General features: G+C 43.1%; 1 protein-coding gene across 2 annotated transcripts in view; it reads right to left on the bottom strand.

The window, feature by feature from the left end:
* FAM184B (family with sequence similarity 184 member B) overlaps positions 1 to 19,418 on the bottom strand; it is a 150,681-nt gene that overhangs the window by 23,082 nt on the left and 108,181 nt on the right. For both annotated transcript variants that reach the window (XM_019453622.2, XM_053901662.1), the window contains exons 8-9: positions 10,638 to 10,741; positions 612 to 741 (exon numbers count right to left, since the gene is read on the bottom strand). In XM_019453622.2, coding sequence (XP_019309167.2) covers positions 612 to 741; positions 10,638 to 10,741 — 234 coding nt within the window. The remainder of the gene's footprint in view (positions 1 to 611; positions 742 to 10,637; positions 10,742 to 19,418) is intronic.

Below are 19,418 nucleotides of genomic sequence, written 5' to 3'. Positions count from 1 at the left end.
AGGGCACCTGTAACCTTGAAACACCTGGGGATGGCCAGTCTCCGCGGGGCTTCCTGGCTAGAGTCACAGATGCCAGGTGAGAGGGGCAGGGGGGTTGGGATGTAAACTATCCAAGAGAAACCAAAGAGGGGACCGCTGAAGTCTTCTCTGACAATCCCATTTAGTATTACACCCCCCCTCCCGCCCACCACCAGATAGCCTCTCAATCCTTCTTATCGTGTTCTGCTTTTCCTTTTTCCTGAAACCCTATCATCCTCTAATACACCATGAGCTTTACTTAATTCGTATGTCTAGTATTTACAGTCTGTACCCACTTCCTCTACTGTAATATAAACGCTGTAATGCAGGACTTTTGTTTAATTTGTTCACTGATGTATCCCAAGCATCTAGAAGGGTTCCTGGCTCATGGCAGGTACTCATGAGCCACAGGATGTGTTGAATGAATGAATAAATGAATGAATGAATGAAGCCAAGAATCCCACCTTGCCCTGACCCGGAATGCCCTCCCCATGAATCAGTCCTTGCATGTATTTCCAAGGCTGTCTGTAGGGATGAGAAGGAGGCTGGGTCTCCCTCAGAGTGAGGGCACACCCCCCCCATGGCTGTCCTACCTGGGCTTGCAATCTGGCCTTCTGGCTTTGCCACTCCTCCTGCAGACGCTGGATGTCAGGTGCCTTCTCCTCCAGCAAAGAGCTCAGTGGAGGTTGCAGGCCATCTCCTTCCTTGAGGGGCACTTTGATCCTTTGAAGAGAGAGAGGCTCAAATCACACAAAGTCCTGGGTGGAGAATGACGTGACCACCTCGGGCTGGGAGAGGGGACCTGCCACGGCAGTGAGTGGGGTGAGAAACATTTTCCTTGGCTTTAAAAAGTAACCTGACACACAATTCTAAGTGTTATCACAATTCTCAGTTATGAGTTACTTATGGGGCCCTTGGGAGCTCCAAAAAAGAGGTCTCTATGGCCTAATTTCACAACTCTTCCTGAAGATGAAAAAAAAAGAAATAATAATGTTTTACTTGAATACAGCACTTTACACTTTTCAAAGCATGCTCATACCATTTATTGACGGTCCCAGGAATACATAGGAGGATTGCAAAGAGGCCTTTACATATACAGCACGAACAAGAAGATGCTGGGTTAGAGCTGCAGGAGTTTCTTGTTCCAGGACAGATGTTCAAGGAGGTCTTTGGAGCAGACCTTCCTTTACTTAATGCTGAACTTTTAAACCAGCAGAGAAATTCAAATATAACTGACTGCGAACTGGGATTTTAAGTATTTATCCTGTATAGCAGTGTGAAAGAATGCCATGCCGTGGGCATCTCTGCAGAGATTGCTAGGATGTAGGTGGAGTTTTCTCCTTCCAGCAAGGACATTAGGCCAGAGGACCAGAGGTTAAGAGGGGAGGGCCCTTATCTGGGAAGAAAGGCATTGAGAAGGGGGAACTCTGGCTTGGCAGAGGCAGGGAGGCCCAGCAACATGGGCACAAGCTGGGGGGTAAAGGAATAGATAGTCAGCAGGGACCCCCGAAAGGGAAGACAGGAAGCCAAGAGCAGCACAGCAATGTGGTTCAGAGCATGAACTGGAACCAGATTCCCCAGAGTCAAATTTAGTCCTACTGTGGACCAGTTATGTGATGTTGGGTGAGGCCTTTAAACTATCTGGGCCTAAATTTCCTCATCTGTAATGTGGGGTTAGTAATGGTAACATTCACATGAAATGTTGTAAGGATTAATAGAGTAAATATCTTTTAAAAACTTAAAACCATGTCAGACACATAGTAAGAATTATATAAAGAATTAACCAAACACTTAGCAAAGAGAGGTTTCTTTCTCTGCATTCTGTTTCTTTTAGGTAATCCTTTAAGCTTTCGAGGAAAACTACCTTGAAGGAGAAACAAACAGAAGCCTCCTGGGTCTGAGCTCTGGGTATGAAACAAACCAAGGATTAGGAGACCGTCAGAAGGGGATCAGCAGAGAAGAGGCCTCCAGCAAGAGTGAGAAGCCACGTGACCACGTTGGATATGTGGACCAGGTTAGCTCACCTTGACGACTCCTGAGGAGGACACTGGACTTCCTCCCAGGGCTCAGCTATTATTTTTGAAATGATTTATTAAAACTTTTTTTTTACATTTATTTATTTTTGAGAGACAGAGCACAAGTGGGGGAGGGGCAGAGAGAGAAGGAGACACAGAATCTGAAGCAGGGGAGGGGCAGAGAGAGAGAGGGAGACACAGAATCTGAAACAAGCTCCAGGCTCCAAGCTGTCAGCACAGAGCCCAACGTGGGGCTCGAACCCACAAACTGCGAGATCGTGACCTGAGCCGAAGTCGGACGCTCTACCGACTGAGCCACCCAGGTGCCCTGAAATGACTTATCGAGATAAAATTTACATATAGTGAAACTCACAGATCTTAAGTCTACAATTCAATGAGTTTTGACAAATATATACAACTATAAAACCAACATTCCAATCCAAATATAGGACACTTTCATTACTCCAAAGCTCCCCCTGCACCCTCTTCTTGCCAATGTCCACTCACAGGTAGCCAGTGTTTTGACTTCCATCACTACAGAATACGTTTTCCTAATCTTCAGCATCATACACATGGAATCATATGGTATGCGTTCTTCTGTCTGGTTCTTTTCCTCAACACGGTGTCTCCAGGATTCACCCACATTGTTGAGCCTATCAGTGGCGCACACTTGCGTGGATGAGTAGTGTTTCATTATGTGAATATGCCGCAATTTGTTCACCCATCTTCCTACTGATAGACATGTTGAGTCGTTTACATTTCCGGGCTATTGTGAATAAGGCTGCTAGAGATATTCCTGTACAAGTATTTTCGTGGATCTGTGTTTCCATTCCGTTTGCTTCAAGACCTAGGATGGGAATTGCTGGTAGATGTATGACTAACTTTTTACAAAACCATCGAATGGTTTTCTGGGGTGGCTGCACCATGTTACGCTCCCACCAGCAACGTACAAGAGCTTCAGTTGCTCTACATCATTGCCGATGTTCTGGGTCTTCGGTCCTTTTCATTTTAGTCTTTCTGGTGGGTGTGAAACGGTATCTCACTGTAACTTTAAGTTGCATTTCCCTGATGACTCTGATGTGAAATACATAGTCATGTGCTTATGGAACTTTTTTTTGGACGTGTCTGTTTCTTGTAATTAAAAAAAATTTTTTTTTAATGTTTGTTTATTTTTGGGACAATGCAAGAGACAGAGTGCCAGTGGCCAAAGGGCAGAGGGAGACACAGAATCTGAAGCAGGCTCCAGGCTCTGAGCTGTCAGCACAGAACCTGATTCGGGGCTTGAACTCATGAACCATGAGATCATGACCTGAGCCAAAGTTGGATGCTTAACCAACTGAGCCACTCAGGTGTCCCTGTTTCTTGTAATTTTTTAATGGAAGTGTCTGTTCAAGCATTTTATCCACTTACAAATATATTTATCTTTGCTATTATTGATTTATAGGAAGTCATTATATACTCTGGATACAGACTGGATAACTTCTCTGAGCTTGTATATTTATTTTCTTAACAGTACTTTTCTAGTGAGCAGAAATTTTAATTTTGATGAAGACCAATTCATCAATTTTTTCTTGGATGATTAGTGTTTTCATGTCCTAAAAAATAATTGCCTATTTCAAATTCAATGATAATTTAAAAAGGACACATCTTTATTTGGGGGGATACGGCTAATGAAGGGAAGTTCTTCAACCTGAAAAAGATAATCTATGATAAACTACAGCAAACATACTTAATGGTGAAATGTTGAACACTTTCCTCCTAAGATTGGAAACAAGGCAAAAATTCTGCTCTCACGACTTGACATTGTCCTGGCCAGTCCTATAAAGTAAGAAAAAGAGCTACAGGTGAGGAAAAGAAGAGTAAAAATGTCTTTATTTACAGACAGAATGATAGTGATTGAAATACTCCATGTTGTTAAGATGTTAGTCTACTCTAAAGTGAACTACTGAGTTATTTTTTTATTTTTTAAATTTTTTCTTCCTTTAAATTTTTTTTTTAACATTTATTTATTTTTGAGACAGAGAGAGACAGAGCATGAACGGGGGAGGGTCAGAGAGAGGGAGACACAGAATCCGAAACAGGCTCCAGGCTCTGAGCTGTCAGCACAGAGCCCGACGCGGGGCTCGAACTTGCGGACTGCGAGATCATGACCTGAGCTGAAGTCGGCCGCTTAACCGACTGAGCCACCCAGGTGCCCCAATTTTTTCTTCCTTTAATGTTTATTCATTTTTTGAGAGGAGAGAGAGAGAGAGAGAGAGCAAGCACACAAATGGGGGAAGGACAGAGAGAAGAGGGAGACACAGAATCCGAAGCAGATTCCAGGCTCTCAGCTGACACAGAGCCTGATGCGGAGCTTGAACCTACAAACCGCAAGATCATGACCTGAGCCGGAGTTGGGCGCTTAACCCACTGAGCTACCCAGGTGCCCCAGTACTATAGATTTAGTTCAGTCCAGAATACAATCCTAACAGCCTTATTTGTAGAAATAAATAGGCTATTTTGACTACTGATATGGAATGGTGAAGGACCTAGAAAAAGAAAAAAGAATCTTAAAGAGCAAAGTTGGAAGAGGCAGGCTACACTGATTCCAAGACATTATGAAGCTAAAATAATACAGACTGTATGGTATCAATGCACAGATAGACAAATAGATCAATGAAAAATAACGCAGTGTCGGAAACAGACGCATGCAAAGAGGTTAGATTCATTTTTGCTAAAAGTGCTGAGGCAATTTGGGGCACCTGGGTGGCTCAGTAGATCGGGCATCCAGCTCTTGATTTCGCTCAGTCATGATCTCACAGTCCGTGGGATCAAGCCCTGAGTCGGGCTCTGTGCTGCCCGTGCAGCACCTGCTTGGGATTCTCTCTCTCCTTCTCTCTCTGCCCATCCCCCATGCATGCACGCACACACACTCCCTTTCTCTCTCAAAATAAATAAATCAACTTAAAAAAAAAGTGCTGAGGCAATTCAGTGGGGATAGGAAAAATTTTTTCAACAAATGGTGTTGGAACTGGACAAACATATGAAAATAATAAACTTTGACCCTTCCTTCACAAAAATTAACTCTAAATATACAATATAAAACTATAAAGCATAATCAGAACATCTGTGCAATTTGGGGTAGGCAGCGATATTTTTTAGGACATGAATCTCCAATTACGACTGTGGATTTTTCCCTTTAGTTCTTTCACTATTTGCTTCATTATTTTTGAAGCTCTGTTATAAGGTCAAACACATTTAGGATTGTTATGTCTTCCTGATGAATTGACCCCTTTAGCATTAGGACATACCTCCTTTCAGCCCTGACAACATTCCTTGTTCCGAAACCTACTTTGATACGAATGTAGCCACGTTAGCTTCCTTTTGCTGTTTGCATGGTATAGTTCATTTTTTTCCCTTCAGACCTCTCTGTGCCTCTATCAGTTTGCAAGGGCTGCGATAACAAAATACCACAGGACGGGCGGCTTAAAAACAGAAATTTATTTTCTCACAATCCTGGAGGCCAGAAGTCCAAGATCAAGGTGCCGTATTTGGTTTTCCCGAGGCTTCCCTTCTCGCTGGGTTCTTATGTGGTGGCTCCTCCGTCTCTGTTGTGTGTGTGCTGGTCTGTTCTCATAAGGACACCAGTCATGTCGGAGTAGGAAGGCCCTTACAACCCTATTGTAACTTAATTACCTCTTGAAAGGCCCTGGCTCTAAATATGTCATATTATAAAGTCTGCGGGGTTAGGGCCTCAACATAGAAGTTTTGCGGGGGATACAATCATGTGTATTTAAATGTCTGTCTTGTAGACAGTGCATAGCAACATCTTGCCTTGTTTTCCTGACAATTTCTTTCTTTTAGATGCTATGTTTGGTTCATGTACATTGTAATTATTCAAATGGTTGGGCTTAAATCTATGTCTTGCCATTTGCTTTCTATTTGCCCAATCTTTTTTTTTTTTTTTTTTTAACTGTTTTTCTACTCTTCTTCCTTTCTGTCTTCCTACCTGGCAAATATTTTTCAGTATTCCATTTTGGTTCTTTTATTGAATTGTTTTAGTTCTTCTTTGTATTAATGTTTAATGCTGCTCTATGGATTACAATTTGTATCCTTAACTTATCACAATCTATTAGAGTTAATAAGGTACCTCTTGGGGCACCTGGGTGGCTCAGTTGGTTAAGCGGCCGACTTCGGCTCAGGTCATGATCTCGCAGTCCGTGAGTTCGAGCCCTGCATCAGGCTCTGTGCTGACAGCTCAGAGCCTGGGGCCTGCTTCGGATTCTGTGTCTCCCTCTCTCTCTGCCCCTCCCCTGCTCATGCTCTGTCTCTCTCTGTCTCAAAAAAGTAAATGAAAACATTAAAAAAAAAAAAAAAGGTACCTCTTGATGTAACACATAAGTCTCTTACAACAATATAATTCCATTAATCCTAGCAGCCCAAGAGTCCATCCATAGATGAATGGATAAAGAAAATATGGGATGGATGGATATATATGTATATAAAGATAATATGTGTATGTATATTATGGTACATTATATACATATATAATGGAATATCACTCAGCCATAAAAAGGAATGAGATCTTGCCATGCGTGACAATGTGGAAAGACCTAGAGTGTATTATGCTAAGTGAAATAAGTCAGACAAAGAACAACAAATACCAAATTATTTCATTTATATGTGGAATCTAAAAAACAAAGCAAATGAACAAACAAATTTTTTAAAAAGCAGAAAACAGACCCATAAATACAGAGAACAAGCTGATGGTTTCCAGAGGGGAGGAGGTGGGGAGATTGGGCAAACAGGTGAAGGGCAGAGGGAGACTCAGGCTTCCAGCTGTGGAATGAAGAAGTCATGGGGTTGAAAGGCACAGCCCAGGGGACACAGTAATGGTATTGTAACAGTGTTGCATGGTGACAGATGGTAGCTACACTTGTGGAAAGCATAGCATAATGCATAGAGTTTTGGGATAACTGTGTTGTGCTAATGTAACATGCCTGTCAACTATACTGCTATTAAAAAAGAAGTGAGAGCAAACAAAAAAATGAAAAAAAAAAAAGCCTATCCCTGTCCTTTGTGCTAATGTAGTCATATATTGTCAGTAACATACATTATGAATCCCACAGTAAAATGGTAATATCATTATCATCATGCTCCTTCTTAAGCAGTTAGATGTGTTTTAAAGAAATGGAAAGAAAGTAAAACAATAGACTTTTACCTAAATGTTCACCATTTCTGTTGTTCTTCATTTTTGCCTCTAGATCCAAGTTTAAATCCAGTCACTTCCTTTTGGCTTAAATAAATTCCATTAGCATTTATCATACTGAAAGTTGGATGGTGAAAAATTCTCTTAGCTTTTGTGTGCCCGAATATGTTTTTGTTTCACTCTCATTTTTGAAGGATATTTTCACTGGATTTAGAATTTGGAGTTGACAGGTTGTTTTTGTTTTTATTTTTCCTTTTAGTACTTTAATGATAGTGTTCAAGTGCTTATTTTGGAATGCAGAAAGAGAATAAGGCTGGAAGGCCAAAGAGAAGTTTGTTGTCATTAGTACTCATGAGCATTTAAGTGTCCCCTATATTTGTAATGTCTTTTCAAAGGCTGGCTACTTTTAAGATTTTGGGGGGTATATTTGTTTTGGCAGCTTTTCTGTGATGTATCTAGGGATTTCTAGGATGTATCTGTGACACTGTCTTTGGATTCAGCCTGCTGGCCGTTTGCTGTGCTCCCTGAATATGTAAGTTGACATTCCTCATCACTCTGAGAGAATATTCAGCCACTATTTTCTAAAATATTTTTTCCTGATCCATTTTCTTTCTCTTCTTCCTCCTGGGCCCCAACTACATGCATGTTAGACCATCTGATTTTGTCCCACAGGTCACTAAGGATCTCTTCCTTAAAAATGTTTTTTTTTTTCTTTCTTCTTCTTCATTCTCTGGATAAGGTAGTTTCTATTCATCTGTCTTTAAGTGATTAACTTTTCTTCCATGGTCTCCAATTTGCTATTATACACACCCGTGAGATTTTCATTTTGAACACTATACTTTACAGCTTCAGAATTTCCTTTTGTTTCAAGGTTTTCATTCCTCGGCTGAGTTCCCTATTGGTTCCCTGATTATAACTGTCTCTTCTTCACAGCCTTCATACCCCCAAAGTATGACCTCCACGACGTCTCCACCGAAGGCCCATAGTGCTTGGGACGGAACCACCTCCCAGCTCAGCACCGCCTCCGGTATTCGCATTTTCTCAGTGCCACAGCAGCAGGCACACATCTGGGCCCCGTGGGGGTCTCATCTTGTAGATGTTCTCTGAAGCCCTTGGCCGAGGACCTGTGGAAAGTCCTAACAGATCTCTGCCCTTCCTGCCCCCCACAGGACCATCTCCTCTGATACCCTGCCTTATAAATTCCAGCCGCCTTAGCTGCCCTGAGCCCTGCTGTCTGCCTTCTCAGCTCAGCTTGACTTCACCTCCCCCCGCCGCAGCTGGCATCTCCCCACAGGCAGAAGAGCAGGGGCAAGAGGGGGTGGTCGTGGGCTTGGACCTACAGTTCCCTTCTCAAGAAGACAAACCTTCCCTGCATGTTGTCCCATTACTCAAGCATGCATTCATGTTTTCTCCAGTTAAAAAAATTTTTTTTTCTAACGTTTATTTATTTTTGAGAGAGAGAGACAGAGCCTGAGCAGGGGAAGGGCAGAGAGAGAGGGAGACACAGAATTCAAAGCAGACTCCAGGCTCTGAGCTATCAGCACAGAGCCCGACGCAGGGCTTGAACCCTTGAGCCGTGAGATCATGACCTGAGCTGAAGTCAGATGCTCAACCGACTGAGCCAGCCAGGGGCCCCTGTTTTCTCCAGTTTTATAGCTGTTTCCAGAAAGAGTAACTAGTACCAGACTGGAAGCCCATGGCTGGAAGTGGAAGTTTCAGTTCTTATTACTATTAGTGGATCAAGTGACCCTGGAGAGGTGGAAGGCCTGTGGCTCTTGGTTTTACACACACTCAATTTAGCTGCCCTAAAGTGAGATGTGGCTAAAACCGTGATTCTGAAGTCAGAGACACTCATCCAATCCTACTGTCTACCTTGGGAGACAATAACCTCCCTGTTAAGTTACCTCCCTTTCCTCTATTTTCCTCATCTTTCAAGTGAGGTACTTCAAAAATAGTATTTACATAATAATTAGATAGGTTAATCCTTTTTAAATTTTTTTTAATTTTTAATTTTTTTACATTTTATTTATTTTTGAGAAACAGAGTGAAACAAAGCGTGAGCAGGGGAGGGGCAGAGAGGGAAGGAGACACAGAATCTGAAGCAGGCTCCAGGCTCTGAGCAAGCAGTCAGCACAGAGCCTGACACGGGGCTTGAACCCACAAACTGTGAGATCATGACCTGAGCCGAAGTCAGACGCTCAACCAAATGAGCCACCCAGGCGCCCCAGGTTAATCTTTTTTTAAGTATTTATTTTTGAGAGAGAGAGAGAGAGAGAGAGAGAGAGAGAGAGAGAGAGAGAGAGAGAACGTGAGGGGGGAGGGGCAGAGAGAGAAGGGGACAGAGGGTCTATTGCCCAATGTGATGGTGTCAGGAGATGGGGGTTTTGGAAGGTGATTAGGTCATGAGGGTGGAGTTGGTCGTGGTGAGATTAATGCCCTTAAAACAAAGGACATGAGAGAGACCTCTCCTCTCCCACCCTCTCTCTCCTCTAACCCCCCTTCCTCAACCTTGCTCACCATGTGAGGACACAGAAAGAAAATGGCCACCTGCAAGCCAGAGCAGAGTTCTCCAGGACCAGCACCTTGACCTTGGACTTCCCAGCCTCCAGAACTATGAGAGACAAATTTCTGTTGTTTAGGCCACCCGATCTGTGGAGTTTTGTTATAGCAGCCAGAGCTGACTATAAGGCATGTGGACAGCATATTCTCTGTCCAGTGATAGTTTGGGTCATGTGACTTGCTTTGGCCAGTGGAATACGAATAGAAATGAGAGAATGCAGTTCTGAGTGTGGGCTTTAAAAGCCACTGCATATTTTCATCAGCTGTTTTGAGATTCTTCCCTTTACCATGACAACAACATGCCGTAAATAGGGGCTAATATTTCAGTCTCGGTCCCAGAATGATAAAGCATGTGGATGAGACTTGAACTCTACCCAAGGTTTGGGGCAGGTAATAACATGGGACCCTCAGCCAGGAGCCAAGATTATACATAGTTGACCTATGAGTTAAAAATCACTGATATTTTGGGGATGTTTGTTACAGCAGCTAAAGCTGACTAATATAGGTGATAGAGATGGGGGTTTCCCATCGGTGACAGAGTCCCCATATCTCCCCTAGTTTAAAAAAACTTGGAAGAATAAGGAATAGAGGTTTGAGGCTAGTCCAGGTCTGAGTTTTAGACAGGCTTACTAACCTCTCTGAGTCTCAGGTTCTTAATATATAAATGGACTCTCCAGGTTGGTATAACAATTAAATAAGATAAATTGTGTAAAACCCAAAGCTGCACTGAGGACATGATGTAAAGGGCAGTGATAAATACTTGAGGAATGAATGAATGGATGGATGAATGAATGAGTCCTTCCAAATCTGAGTTCTCATTCATTGGAGCACTTGCAAGCCTGTATGGCCTCCTGTACCTTTCCTCTTCATCACTGCTGGTTCCTTCTTCAGCTGCTAACTTGTCCTGGTACTCTTCTCCTTTGGGTGGGGTCTGAGGTTTATTCAGCTTCGAGCATGGATCCTAAGGCAAAAACAGTTGCAAGATGAGACTAAGTACACTTCCCTGATTCAGCCTGTGGCTTATCAAACCAGAGAGTGGAGGAGAAAGGGCCCCCAGCGATCCACGATCGGTGCACAGCCTGGTTTGATTCAGTGCCCAGCACAGTGCCTGGTTTAGCAGCAGCCCTTGTCCCCTTGTCCTGTCTTTCAGCTGACCAAGCATTTCACATAGCTGATGAAACTGAAGCTCAGAGACAATCAGTAACCTGTCCAGGGTCCCACCATCAGTGAGTGGCAGAAATGGGACATACAATCAGGCGGTCTGACCCTGGGGCTGCTGTGGGGATCAGAGAACACTGCCAGCAAAGCTTACTGATCAGTGTGAACAATTGCTATTATCATGATACCTGTTTTAAGGTGGCAGCCTGTGACATCTCATTACATAGGATCGGAGAACATGGGACTCTCTGAATGACCGTACGTGTTGAGACACAAGGTGTGGTAGGAGGAGAATGTGGAAACCAGGAATGATCACTGAGGCCTCAGACTTTTCTGTGAATCTAATTTGTTCGTGTTAGCATTCTCCCCTTTCCAAAGAGATAAAAGGTGAAAAAGACTTTTTTATTTTGATTTTTCTATTTGTCATAGTAACCACTGTCTATGGAACACACTATTATAAGACAAGCTAGGAACAGATTTCTTTATGGGCAAATCTCATTAAATAATGATAAATTGTAACCTGGGGTTCCGCTAACTACTTGTATGGCCTTGAGCCAGCCTCCTTCTCCCTTTTCTGGACAAAAGCTTCATCCGCTGTGAAACAAACAGGTTGCTTACATCTGTGGTTTTCAGCTTGTGCTCCAGAGACCCTGGGACATGTCCCTGGGACCCTCAGGGTTTGCAAGGGGCAGAACAGAGGCTGGAGGATGGGGCCTGGGGCTCCCATTCCCTCTCAACCTGACATGAAATTGCTTTGGTTGTATTTCCAGGTACTGCAATGTCTATCAAAGGTCGCTAATGTCAGGGCGCCTGGGTGGCTCAGTCGGTTAAGTGTTCGACTTTGGCTCAAGTCATGATCTCAAGGCCTGTGGGTTCAAGCCCCGCGTCAGGCTCTGTGCTGACAGCTTGGAGCCTGGAGCCTGCTTCGGATTCTGTGTCTCCCTCTCTCTCTGCCCCTCCCCCACTCATGCTCTGTCTCTCTTTCTCTCTCAAAAATAAATAAACATTAAAAAAGTGTTTAAAAGTCACCAATGTCAAGGCCAGTGATGACCTCTGTGGTGCCAAACTCAATGGCCACTCCTTGGGCCATTTCCAGTCCCTGCAGAACTGGAAATATCTGGTCACTCCCTTCTGCATGCGGCCCTCTGTCCTCCTCCCTTGCCAGCTGCTCCTTCTTAGTCTCTTCTGCTCAAGCCACCTGCTCTTCTGCTCCACACCTTAGTCCTTGGACTTCTCTCTCTCACTCCCCAGAATCTCATCTAGTTCCAAGAATACTGATGACAAAGAAATTTAATCTATTTCCAAGCTTTCCCCTGAAGTCTGGACTTGGATATCCAATTGTCCTCCAGATATCTCTTGGATGCTTATCTCCAAGAGATATCCTAGATATCGCTATGATGCTTAACAAGCTTCTCAAACTGCAACATGTCCCAATCTGAACTCTTGGTCTCATCCTCCCTAAACAACAAGCATGCACTTGCCTCAGGGCATTTGCACAGACTGTTCCACCACCCACAATGCTCTTTCCTAAGATATTGGCATGCCTTGCTCCTTCACTTCACTCACCACAACAGAGAGACTTTCCCTGGTTTAAATTCTGGGCTCTGGTACCAGATACCTATGTTTAAATCCCAGTTCTCTGTATTACTAATGATAGTAATACTATCTAATATCTAATACTAAATAGAAAAACTATTTAGGTTGTCATGAGGATTAAATAAACCAATAAATGTAAAGTCCTTGAAATAGAATGAATACTCAAATTAATATTTCCCAAGATTATTGTTCTCTGATCACCTTCTCTAAAATACCACCCCCTCTCCCTTTCTGTCTCCCACCTTGCTCTATAACTTCCTCAAAGTGCAAATCATGGCCTCATGTTAATTACTTGTCTACTTTTTTCTTCGGTTTCCCTTTCTGGAAGGTAAGCTCCAGGGCGGCAGGGACTCTGCTCTGTTCACGCTCCTTTCCTTGGTTCCTGGAACAGTGTGTGGCACATGGAGAACATTCAGTACACACTATATGAATAAACCGAAACAAATCACAGGCCACTAGAGGATAGCAGGAGGGCCATTTTCTTCCACACCTGCCCCACACTCCCACTACATCCCATGGCCCAGAGTTCGGGTGTTTTCCAGCGCTACTCAGGGGCCCTTTGTGCCTTTATGATTCTTAAGTTCCAAGTTCTGTTTGAATCATTTGTGTTTCCTCTAAACATAGCAGATACCATGCGATCCTGGACCCTTCATTTCTAGAGAATCAGGGTAGAAGTGGCCCTCAGGGAACCCCTGCCCATCTCTACCTGGGTGGGTGTGTTCAGGGGTGCCCAGAGGTGGTGGCCCATTGGAGAGTAAGAGTTCCCTCTGCCTCCCACACCCAAACTTTCAAAACCCTGTCTGGGTCCTTAGCTAAGCCAAAACTACCTTTTCCAGGTTTTCCTTCCCTGCATAATTCTGGGCCATGTGACTTTGCTTAAGACCTGGAATACGGGCGTGAAGGAGCAGCCTGCTTCTTTTCATGCTTGGATGCTTGATGTAGGTGCACATTGTCGCTGATCTGCTGGCTCGGCTGGTTGGCCTGGGCTGCTTGGGGCTCTCGGCTCCTCTACCTCTCACCAGACCCTCCATAGGCTTCTCACACCCTGGGCCCAGGGCATGTTTAGCCCTATGATGAAGGATGCCGGATTCTCCTACAGGTCACCAAAATCATCAGAGCTGGAGGCTCATTGGCCTCAGAAACTGATACCATTTCAGCTCAGCCTCCTGGGCTGTATTCGTCCTTGGTCTTCCCCATTCCACATCTGTCCTTCTGTCCTTCTGACTGCCCGCCCTGCTGTAGGCCCTCTTTAAGCCCAACACCGGGCGCAGATGCAACAGTGGAATATAGAATGTCTCCCACAGTCATGCCACGTTGTTTCCTAAAATGAATCCCATATTTTCTATCACTTCTAGTACTCTGTTTCTTTAATCTCTAGATCATGCTTATCCTTCCAAAGCCCCACTCAACAGCCACTTCCTCCATGAAGCTTTCACAATCTCTTTTGCTGCAATTATACCCTCTGCTCTTGAAGTTCCCATAAAATTTTTTTTCTTTTTTGCTACTGTAAATTGCTCACAAATATTTATGGGTCATTTACTAGGTGACGAACACTATTCCAGAGACACGGCAATAAATAAAACAGAAAATAGTTTTTCTGCTTTGCGTTAGTTATAGGAGTGTTCTCTGTCTCCCATCCTAGAAGGTAAAAGTAATCCCATATACAGTTTTTAAAATGTTATAAATCCCACAGCCAATAACTGAGAACATTCTGCATGGCCATTTTCCTTTGCCTGAATCTTTTTTCTTTATTGTGTGTAACGGGATACTAAATTCCAGCTGGCTGACATGCCATTAGTTGCAGGGCCCGGTGAGTTTAGTTCCTGGCTGTGCACTTTCAAAAATGTTGTCATTGACCAGCTTACAACCTCCATGTGGACTGTAAGCTAAAAGACCCACCTTCGCCTCCCACTATGAGGCATCTGGGGCATTAAAAGGATCTTGGATATCTAATTCCTACAAAGGCCAGGAGCTAATATCACAGTCTAAGCAAAACAGCTTTTTGAGACACCTGTTATAAATACATGTTCGATATAATCCAAGGAAAATTACACAGTAAATGTGGAATAGCAACAATAAATTAGAATAGTATAATACTACAATATAAGTACATAAATAATGATAAAGGTAATTAGTCCAAGTTTCTAAAGGAAAACTGAAGGTTATCAGGAAATGTTGATAAATAGAAAGCACAAAATAAATTGACAGAAATAATCTTAATGGTATCAGTAAGCATGATAAACATGAACTGGCTAAATTCAACATGGTATCTATCCTGGTAAAAAGAATTGTTCACTAAAACTCTCTAATAATGAACCTGTAGGCATCTAACAATCAAACCCGAAAACATAAGGCAAAATGTTCAGAACTGTATGGAGAAATGGGCAAATTTGTAACTGTAATGGGAGAATCTAATAACCACCTCTCAGAAACTGATATATTAAGTAGACAAAATGAACTAGGATATAGAATATTTGAACAACAAAGTTAGTAACCCAAACATAATAGCTAAAAAAGAAATACTAATCAGTGCTAACATTTACATGGTGCTACATGTTGCCAGGCCCTCAACTATGAGATGGGCAGTATCATCCCATTTTAAAGGTGATGAAACTGAGGCAAGAAAGAATACATAAGTTCCCTAAGATCATACAGTGAACATAGCACAGAGCTACAATTCAAACATATAGTCAACGCCTGAACAACACAGATTTGAACTGTGAGGGTCCACTTATCCGTGGATTTTTTTTTTCAGCACAATCTAGTACAGTATTATAAATGTATTTTCTCTTCCTTATGATTTTCTTAATAACATTTTCTTTCCTGTAGTTTATTTTAAAATATGTGTTAATCAACTGTTTATGATATTGGTAAAGCTTCTTGGTAAATAGTAGGTCATTGATAGTTACATTTTGGGGGAAGTTAAAAGTTACACGTGGATTTTTGACCATGTGGGGCAGTTGACATCCCTAACCCCTACACTGTCCACGGGTCAACTGTATACTTAAGTTACTAAAATGAGAATATAGGTTTTTTTCTATCACATTGGTTACTTTTATTTTTTTTTAAATTTTTTTTCAACGTTTTTTTATTTATTTTTGGGACAGAGAGAGACAGAGCATGAACGGGGGAGGGGCAGAGAGAGAGGGAGACACAGAATCGGAAACAGGCTCCAGGCTCCGAGCCATCAGCCCAGAGCCTGACGCGGAGTTCGAACTCACGGACCGCGAGATCGTGACCCGGCTGAAGTCGGACGCTTAACCGACTGCGCCACCCAGGCGCCCCCACATTGGTTACTTTTAAAAATGACCCCACAGCAGTCTACAGGGAAATCTCACCATGGTTCCGAGTGTTGACGTTCTACAAACCACGTGATCTGATAACAACGCAATAAAATTAGAAAGCAACAAGAAAGTAAGTTTTAAAAAGTAAACTATGGGATACAGCTAAAGACATACATTTTTACAGGGAAATTTACAGCCTTAAATGTATTTGTTAGAAAACATTCAAGAGGTTAGAAAAAGAATAACATAATAAACCCCATGTCAGTAGAAGGAAAGAGATATGAAAGACAAAATTAATGACATAGAAAAGAAGAGATCCAGCCAACACATCTGAAAGGTGACTTTTTGAAAAGACACATGAAGCCTGATCAAGGGAAAAAGAAGAAACTTAAAGCAATATGAATAATGAACAAATATCTCACGAAAGTTATTATAGAGATGAAAAAGAATTTCAAATGTACTGAGCCAATGTGAAGATCATGAAAGGGAATGTGCAGGATGTAATTTCTGGGCCACCTTATCAACAACTGATATATTTAAAGGCATCCTGGGCAGGAGTCCAGAAACAGGAGAGAATGGAAAACGCTATAAAGAGCTGATGATGCACCCAGATGACAGCACCGGCTCCCAGCTGCATCACATTTTTCTATTTCCATACATTAACTGATGGATGCCTATGGCTCTGTAAGGTGGGCAGGAAAGACACTGCCATCCTTACATTACAGATGGGGATGTGAGGTCAGAGAAGTAGTCCAGCTACTTGCCTCAGGTCACATAGCCTGGAGGGTGGCATGAGGACTGTACTCCTGGATTGTCCCACTCCCTGCCATGATTCCATGTGATCACCATGTTGGGAAGATTGCCAGGTGCCAGCACTGGGACTTAACTGGGTATGAGTTCAAACCACATTGTACAAATGTGATATGAGAACTGTCTGTGAAACAGATGCTCAAAATCAACCTGACAGATGAGAGCTGTTTTCCTAATCAACAGGGAGGTGAACTCAGTAATCCTTTCGGTCTATTCGCTTTTTTTCCATCCCCTAGGGCCAGAGACAGGGACATCCTTCCCAAAGAGGAAGGTGAATCCTCCTCTTCCTCCACATGTAATTGGAGAAGGACCCCAGTGTTCTTCTAAATCATCCTCCAGCCAAGGCAAATTTTGTATGGGGTTCCTAATCCAACCTTTAACTATCAGGACCCAAAATGGTACCCTTAATTCCCTTCATTCAGTTGTCATGTCATGTATCAATTTGTGTATGAGATGGTGCTAAACATCTGCCACAGGCAGATACATTAAGTACTGGAAAGGGTAAAGATTAAGAACACATAGTTCTTGATTTCAGCAAACTTTTGGTGTAGCGGGATGTGGGGAGGTGGGGTGTGGACCAATAGACCATATAAATGTCAAAAATATTTCCTCCCTCTCTCCCCCTATCTGTGCGCCTGGCATTTGAAGTCAAAGTACATCATTCAAAAGGCACTAGGGTGCCATTGGAATATTTCACAAATGGATATGACCATGGACATCACCAGTTGGCTGAATGAATGCTTTCAAGCCCACCACCACTCATGTCAATGGTGTGTTCTTCTCTGACCTTCAAATAGAGCAGACTCTCCAGCTGCCCGTTTCCTGGTTATCTGCCTAGGGTCTCAGTGAGTTCCTCCCAGGAAGGACTCTGAGCCACTCCTGGTGTATTCTAAGTTATCCAACCCTAATTCACACTCCTGGTTTCCCCATCAGGCTCCAGTTCAGTCCAGCACTCTCTATCCAGAGCCAAAGTGGCCTGGGCATAAGGTATGCACAGAAAAATAAATAGTTCTGCTTCTTCTGCAACCATCCATCATAAAAATCTCCTCCCAACTCCTCCCAAGCAAATAGCTGGTTATTTTAAACTTGTGTTCACATTAGGTCTTCATCTTTCATCTTCCAGGCAGCTAACCTCTTCTGGATTGTTTCTATTTTAAAGGAACACCCACACCCAGGAAATCTCCTGGAAGGGAATATTCAAAGTCATCCTCAAGTTCAGTTGACAATCTTTCAAAAGTAGCATTATGTACATCTTAAAATAGAACACCTAATGCAATGGGGTTTTGCTGAAATGATTACAGGGGACTGTAATAGATACTATAAAGTCACCTTACATTTATAGAATCTTGAACAGTTTTGAAAAGTGCGTTCATACACATTCTTCTGTTCATTACCAAAAGTCCCTGGGGTGTGGAGCCAAGCAGGGATTATAGCCACCATTTTACTAATGAGAAGCAGTATGGAATGATATCATGGGCCCTGATGCTACTCTTTGGGCCTCAGTTTCCCTACCTGCAGAATGAACATAATAATGACACTTGTCTTTTAGGGTTGTTGTGTGACCGTGTAAAGCACTAAGTTCTTGGCACATAGTCAGGGCCTTATCAGATTAATAAGGAAACTGATCTCAGGTTTGTGGATTTGCCTGAGGTCCCCAAGTAGGTCTAGGGTACAGCTGGGGTGGAATCCATGTCCTAATCTCAGACAGGAGCTGTTGCCCTCCCTATGCTGTCTTCCCAGGATCAGCAGATCTCAGTCTGATTCTCGGCCAGGAATCTCTCCACAGAGTAACTCTTCAGGGCAGCCTGCCTGTTCCATGTCAGATAGAACCAGACCCCTCTACTCACAACACACAGAGACATTGCAGTTGTTCAAGGGCTTAGTGATTATTTGTCTGCCCGCCCTCAGGACAGCTGACACCCTTGGATTCATATGATCCAGTTATGGTACTTGGTGACAGCTACCCGGCAAAGTGCACAGGGCCTCCTGTGACCAGGGGACACTTCTCAAGCCTGGGAAAGTGTTGGAGTACCCCTCATCTCCCTTCCTAACAGTCTTGGCGATTTCGACTTGGGACCTTTCACTGTGGTCCTTCCCTTTGCCGATGAAGTCATCTTCAACTTTCAGTGTCCAGGCAGATGGCAGCAGATGTCACTCCTCTGTGGAACCTTCCTGGACTCCCCTTGGCAGAAACCTGCCTCTCCCATATTGGCTGCAAAGAATCTTCCTGCCATTATTACAGTATTTCTCATACCGGGTTATTATTTAAATAAAAATTTATTTCCCCCACTTGCAATGGAACTCTCTGAGGACCAACTCTCTGAGGATCTCATTTACCCCAGCATCCAGCCCCCCTGCCCTGCACAGACACTACACAGAAATATTTGTTGAGGCAAAAAAGGCTTGAATAATAATTACCACAAATGACTCTCCTTTCTCTTCTGGAGAGGTATAGGCACAAGAATATGAAAAGTTCTCCCTTATCTTCCCTAGTTCACTGTGACCCAGGCAACAGAGGAGTCTTCCAGAAAAAAAAGAAACTTTTCCTTCAGAATTAGCAAGACTGACATGGCTTTCTGAAACCCAGAGAATAAAACTATGAATCTAAGAGAATCAAAGAGACTTGACATGAGAGACAAGGACAAAAGTTTCAGCAGAGTCCCAGCTAACTGTCCCAGGGACAGAGCCACACCCAGGCTTGGCAACCCTCTCTCTGCATGTTCTGGGAGTGGAGTGAAAACAGCTCGATTCTCAATCGGCGTTATTATTTATATCTTCTTGACTCTCTGC

The sequence above is a fragment of the Panthera pardus genome, unplaced genomic scaffold (genome assembly GCF_024362965.1).
Source record: "Panthera pardus isolate Hobbes unplaced genomic scaffold, ASM2436296v1 HiC_scaffold_13, whole genome shotgun sequence".
In the NCBI taxonomy this organism is placed as follows: Eukaryota; Metazoa; Chordata; class Mammalia; order Carnivora; family Felidae; genus Panthera; species Panthera pardus.
Note: the sequence above shows the minus strand (reverse complement) of the source record. Positions and strands in the feature narration are given on the sequence as shown.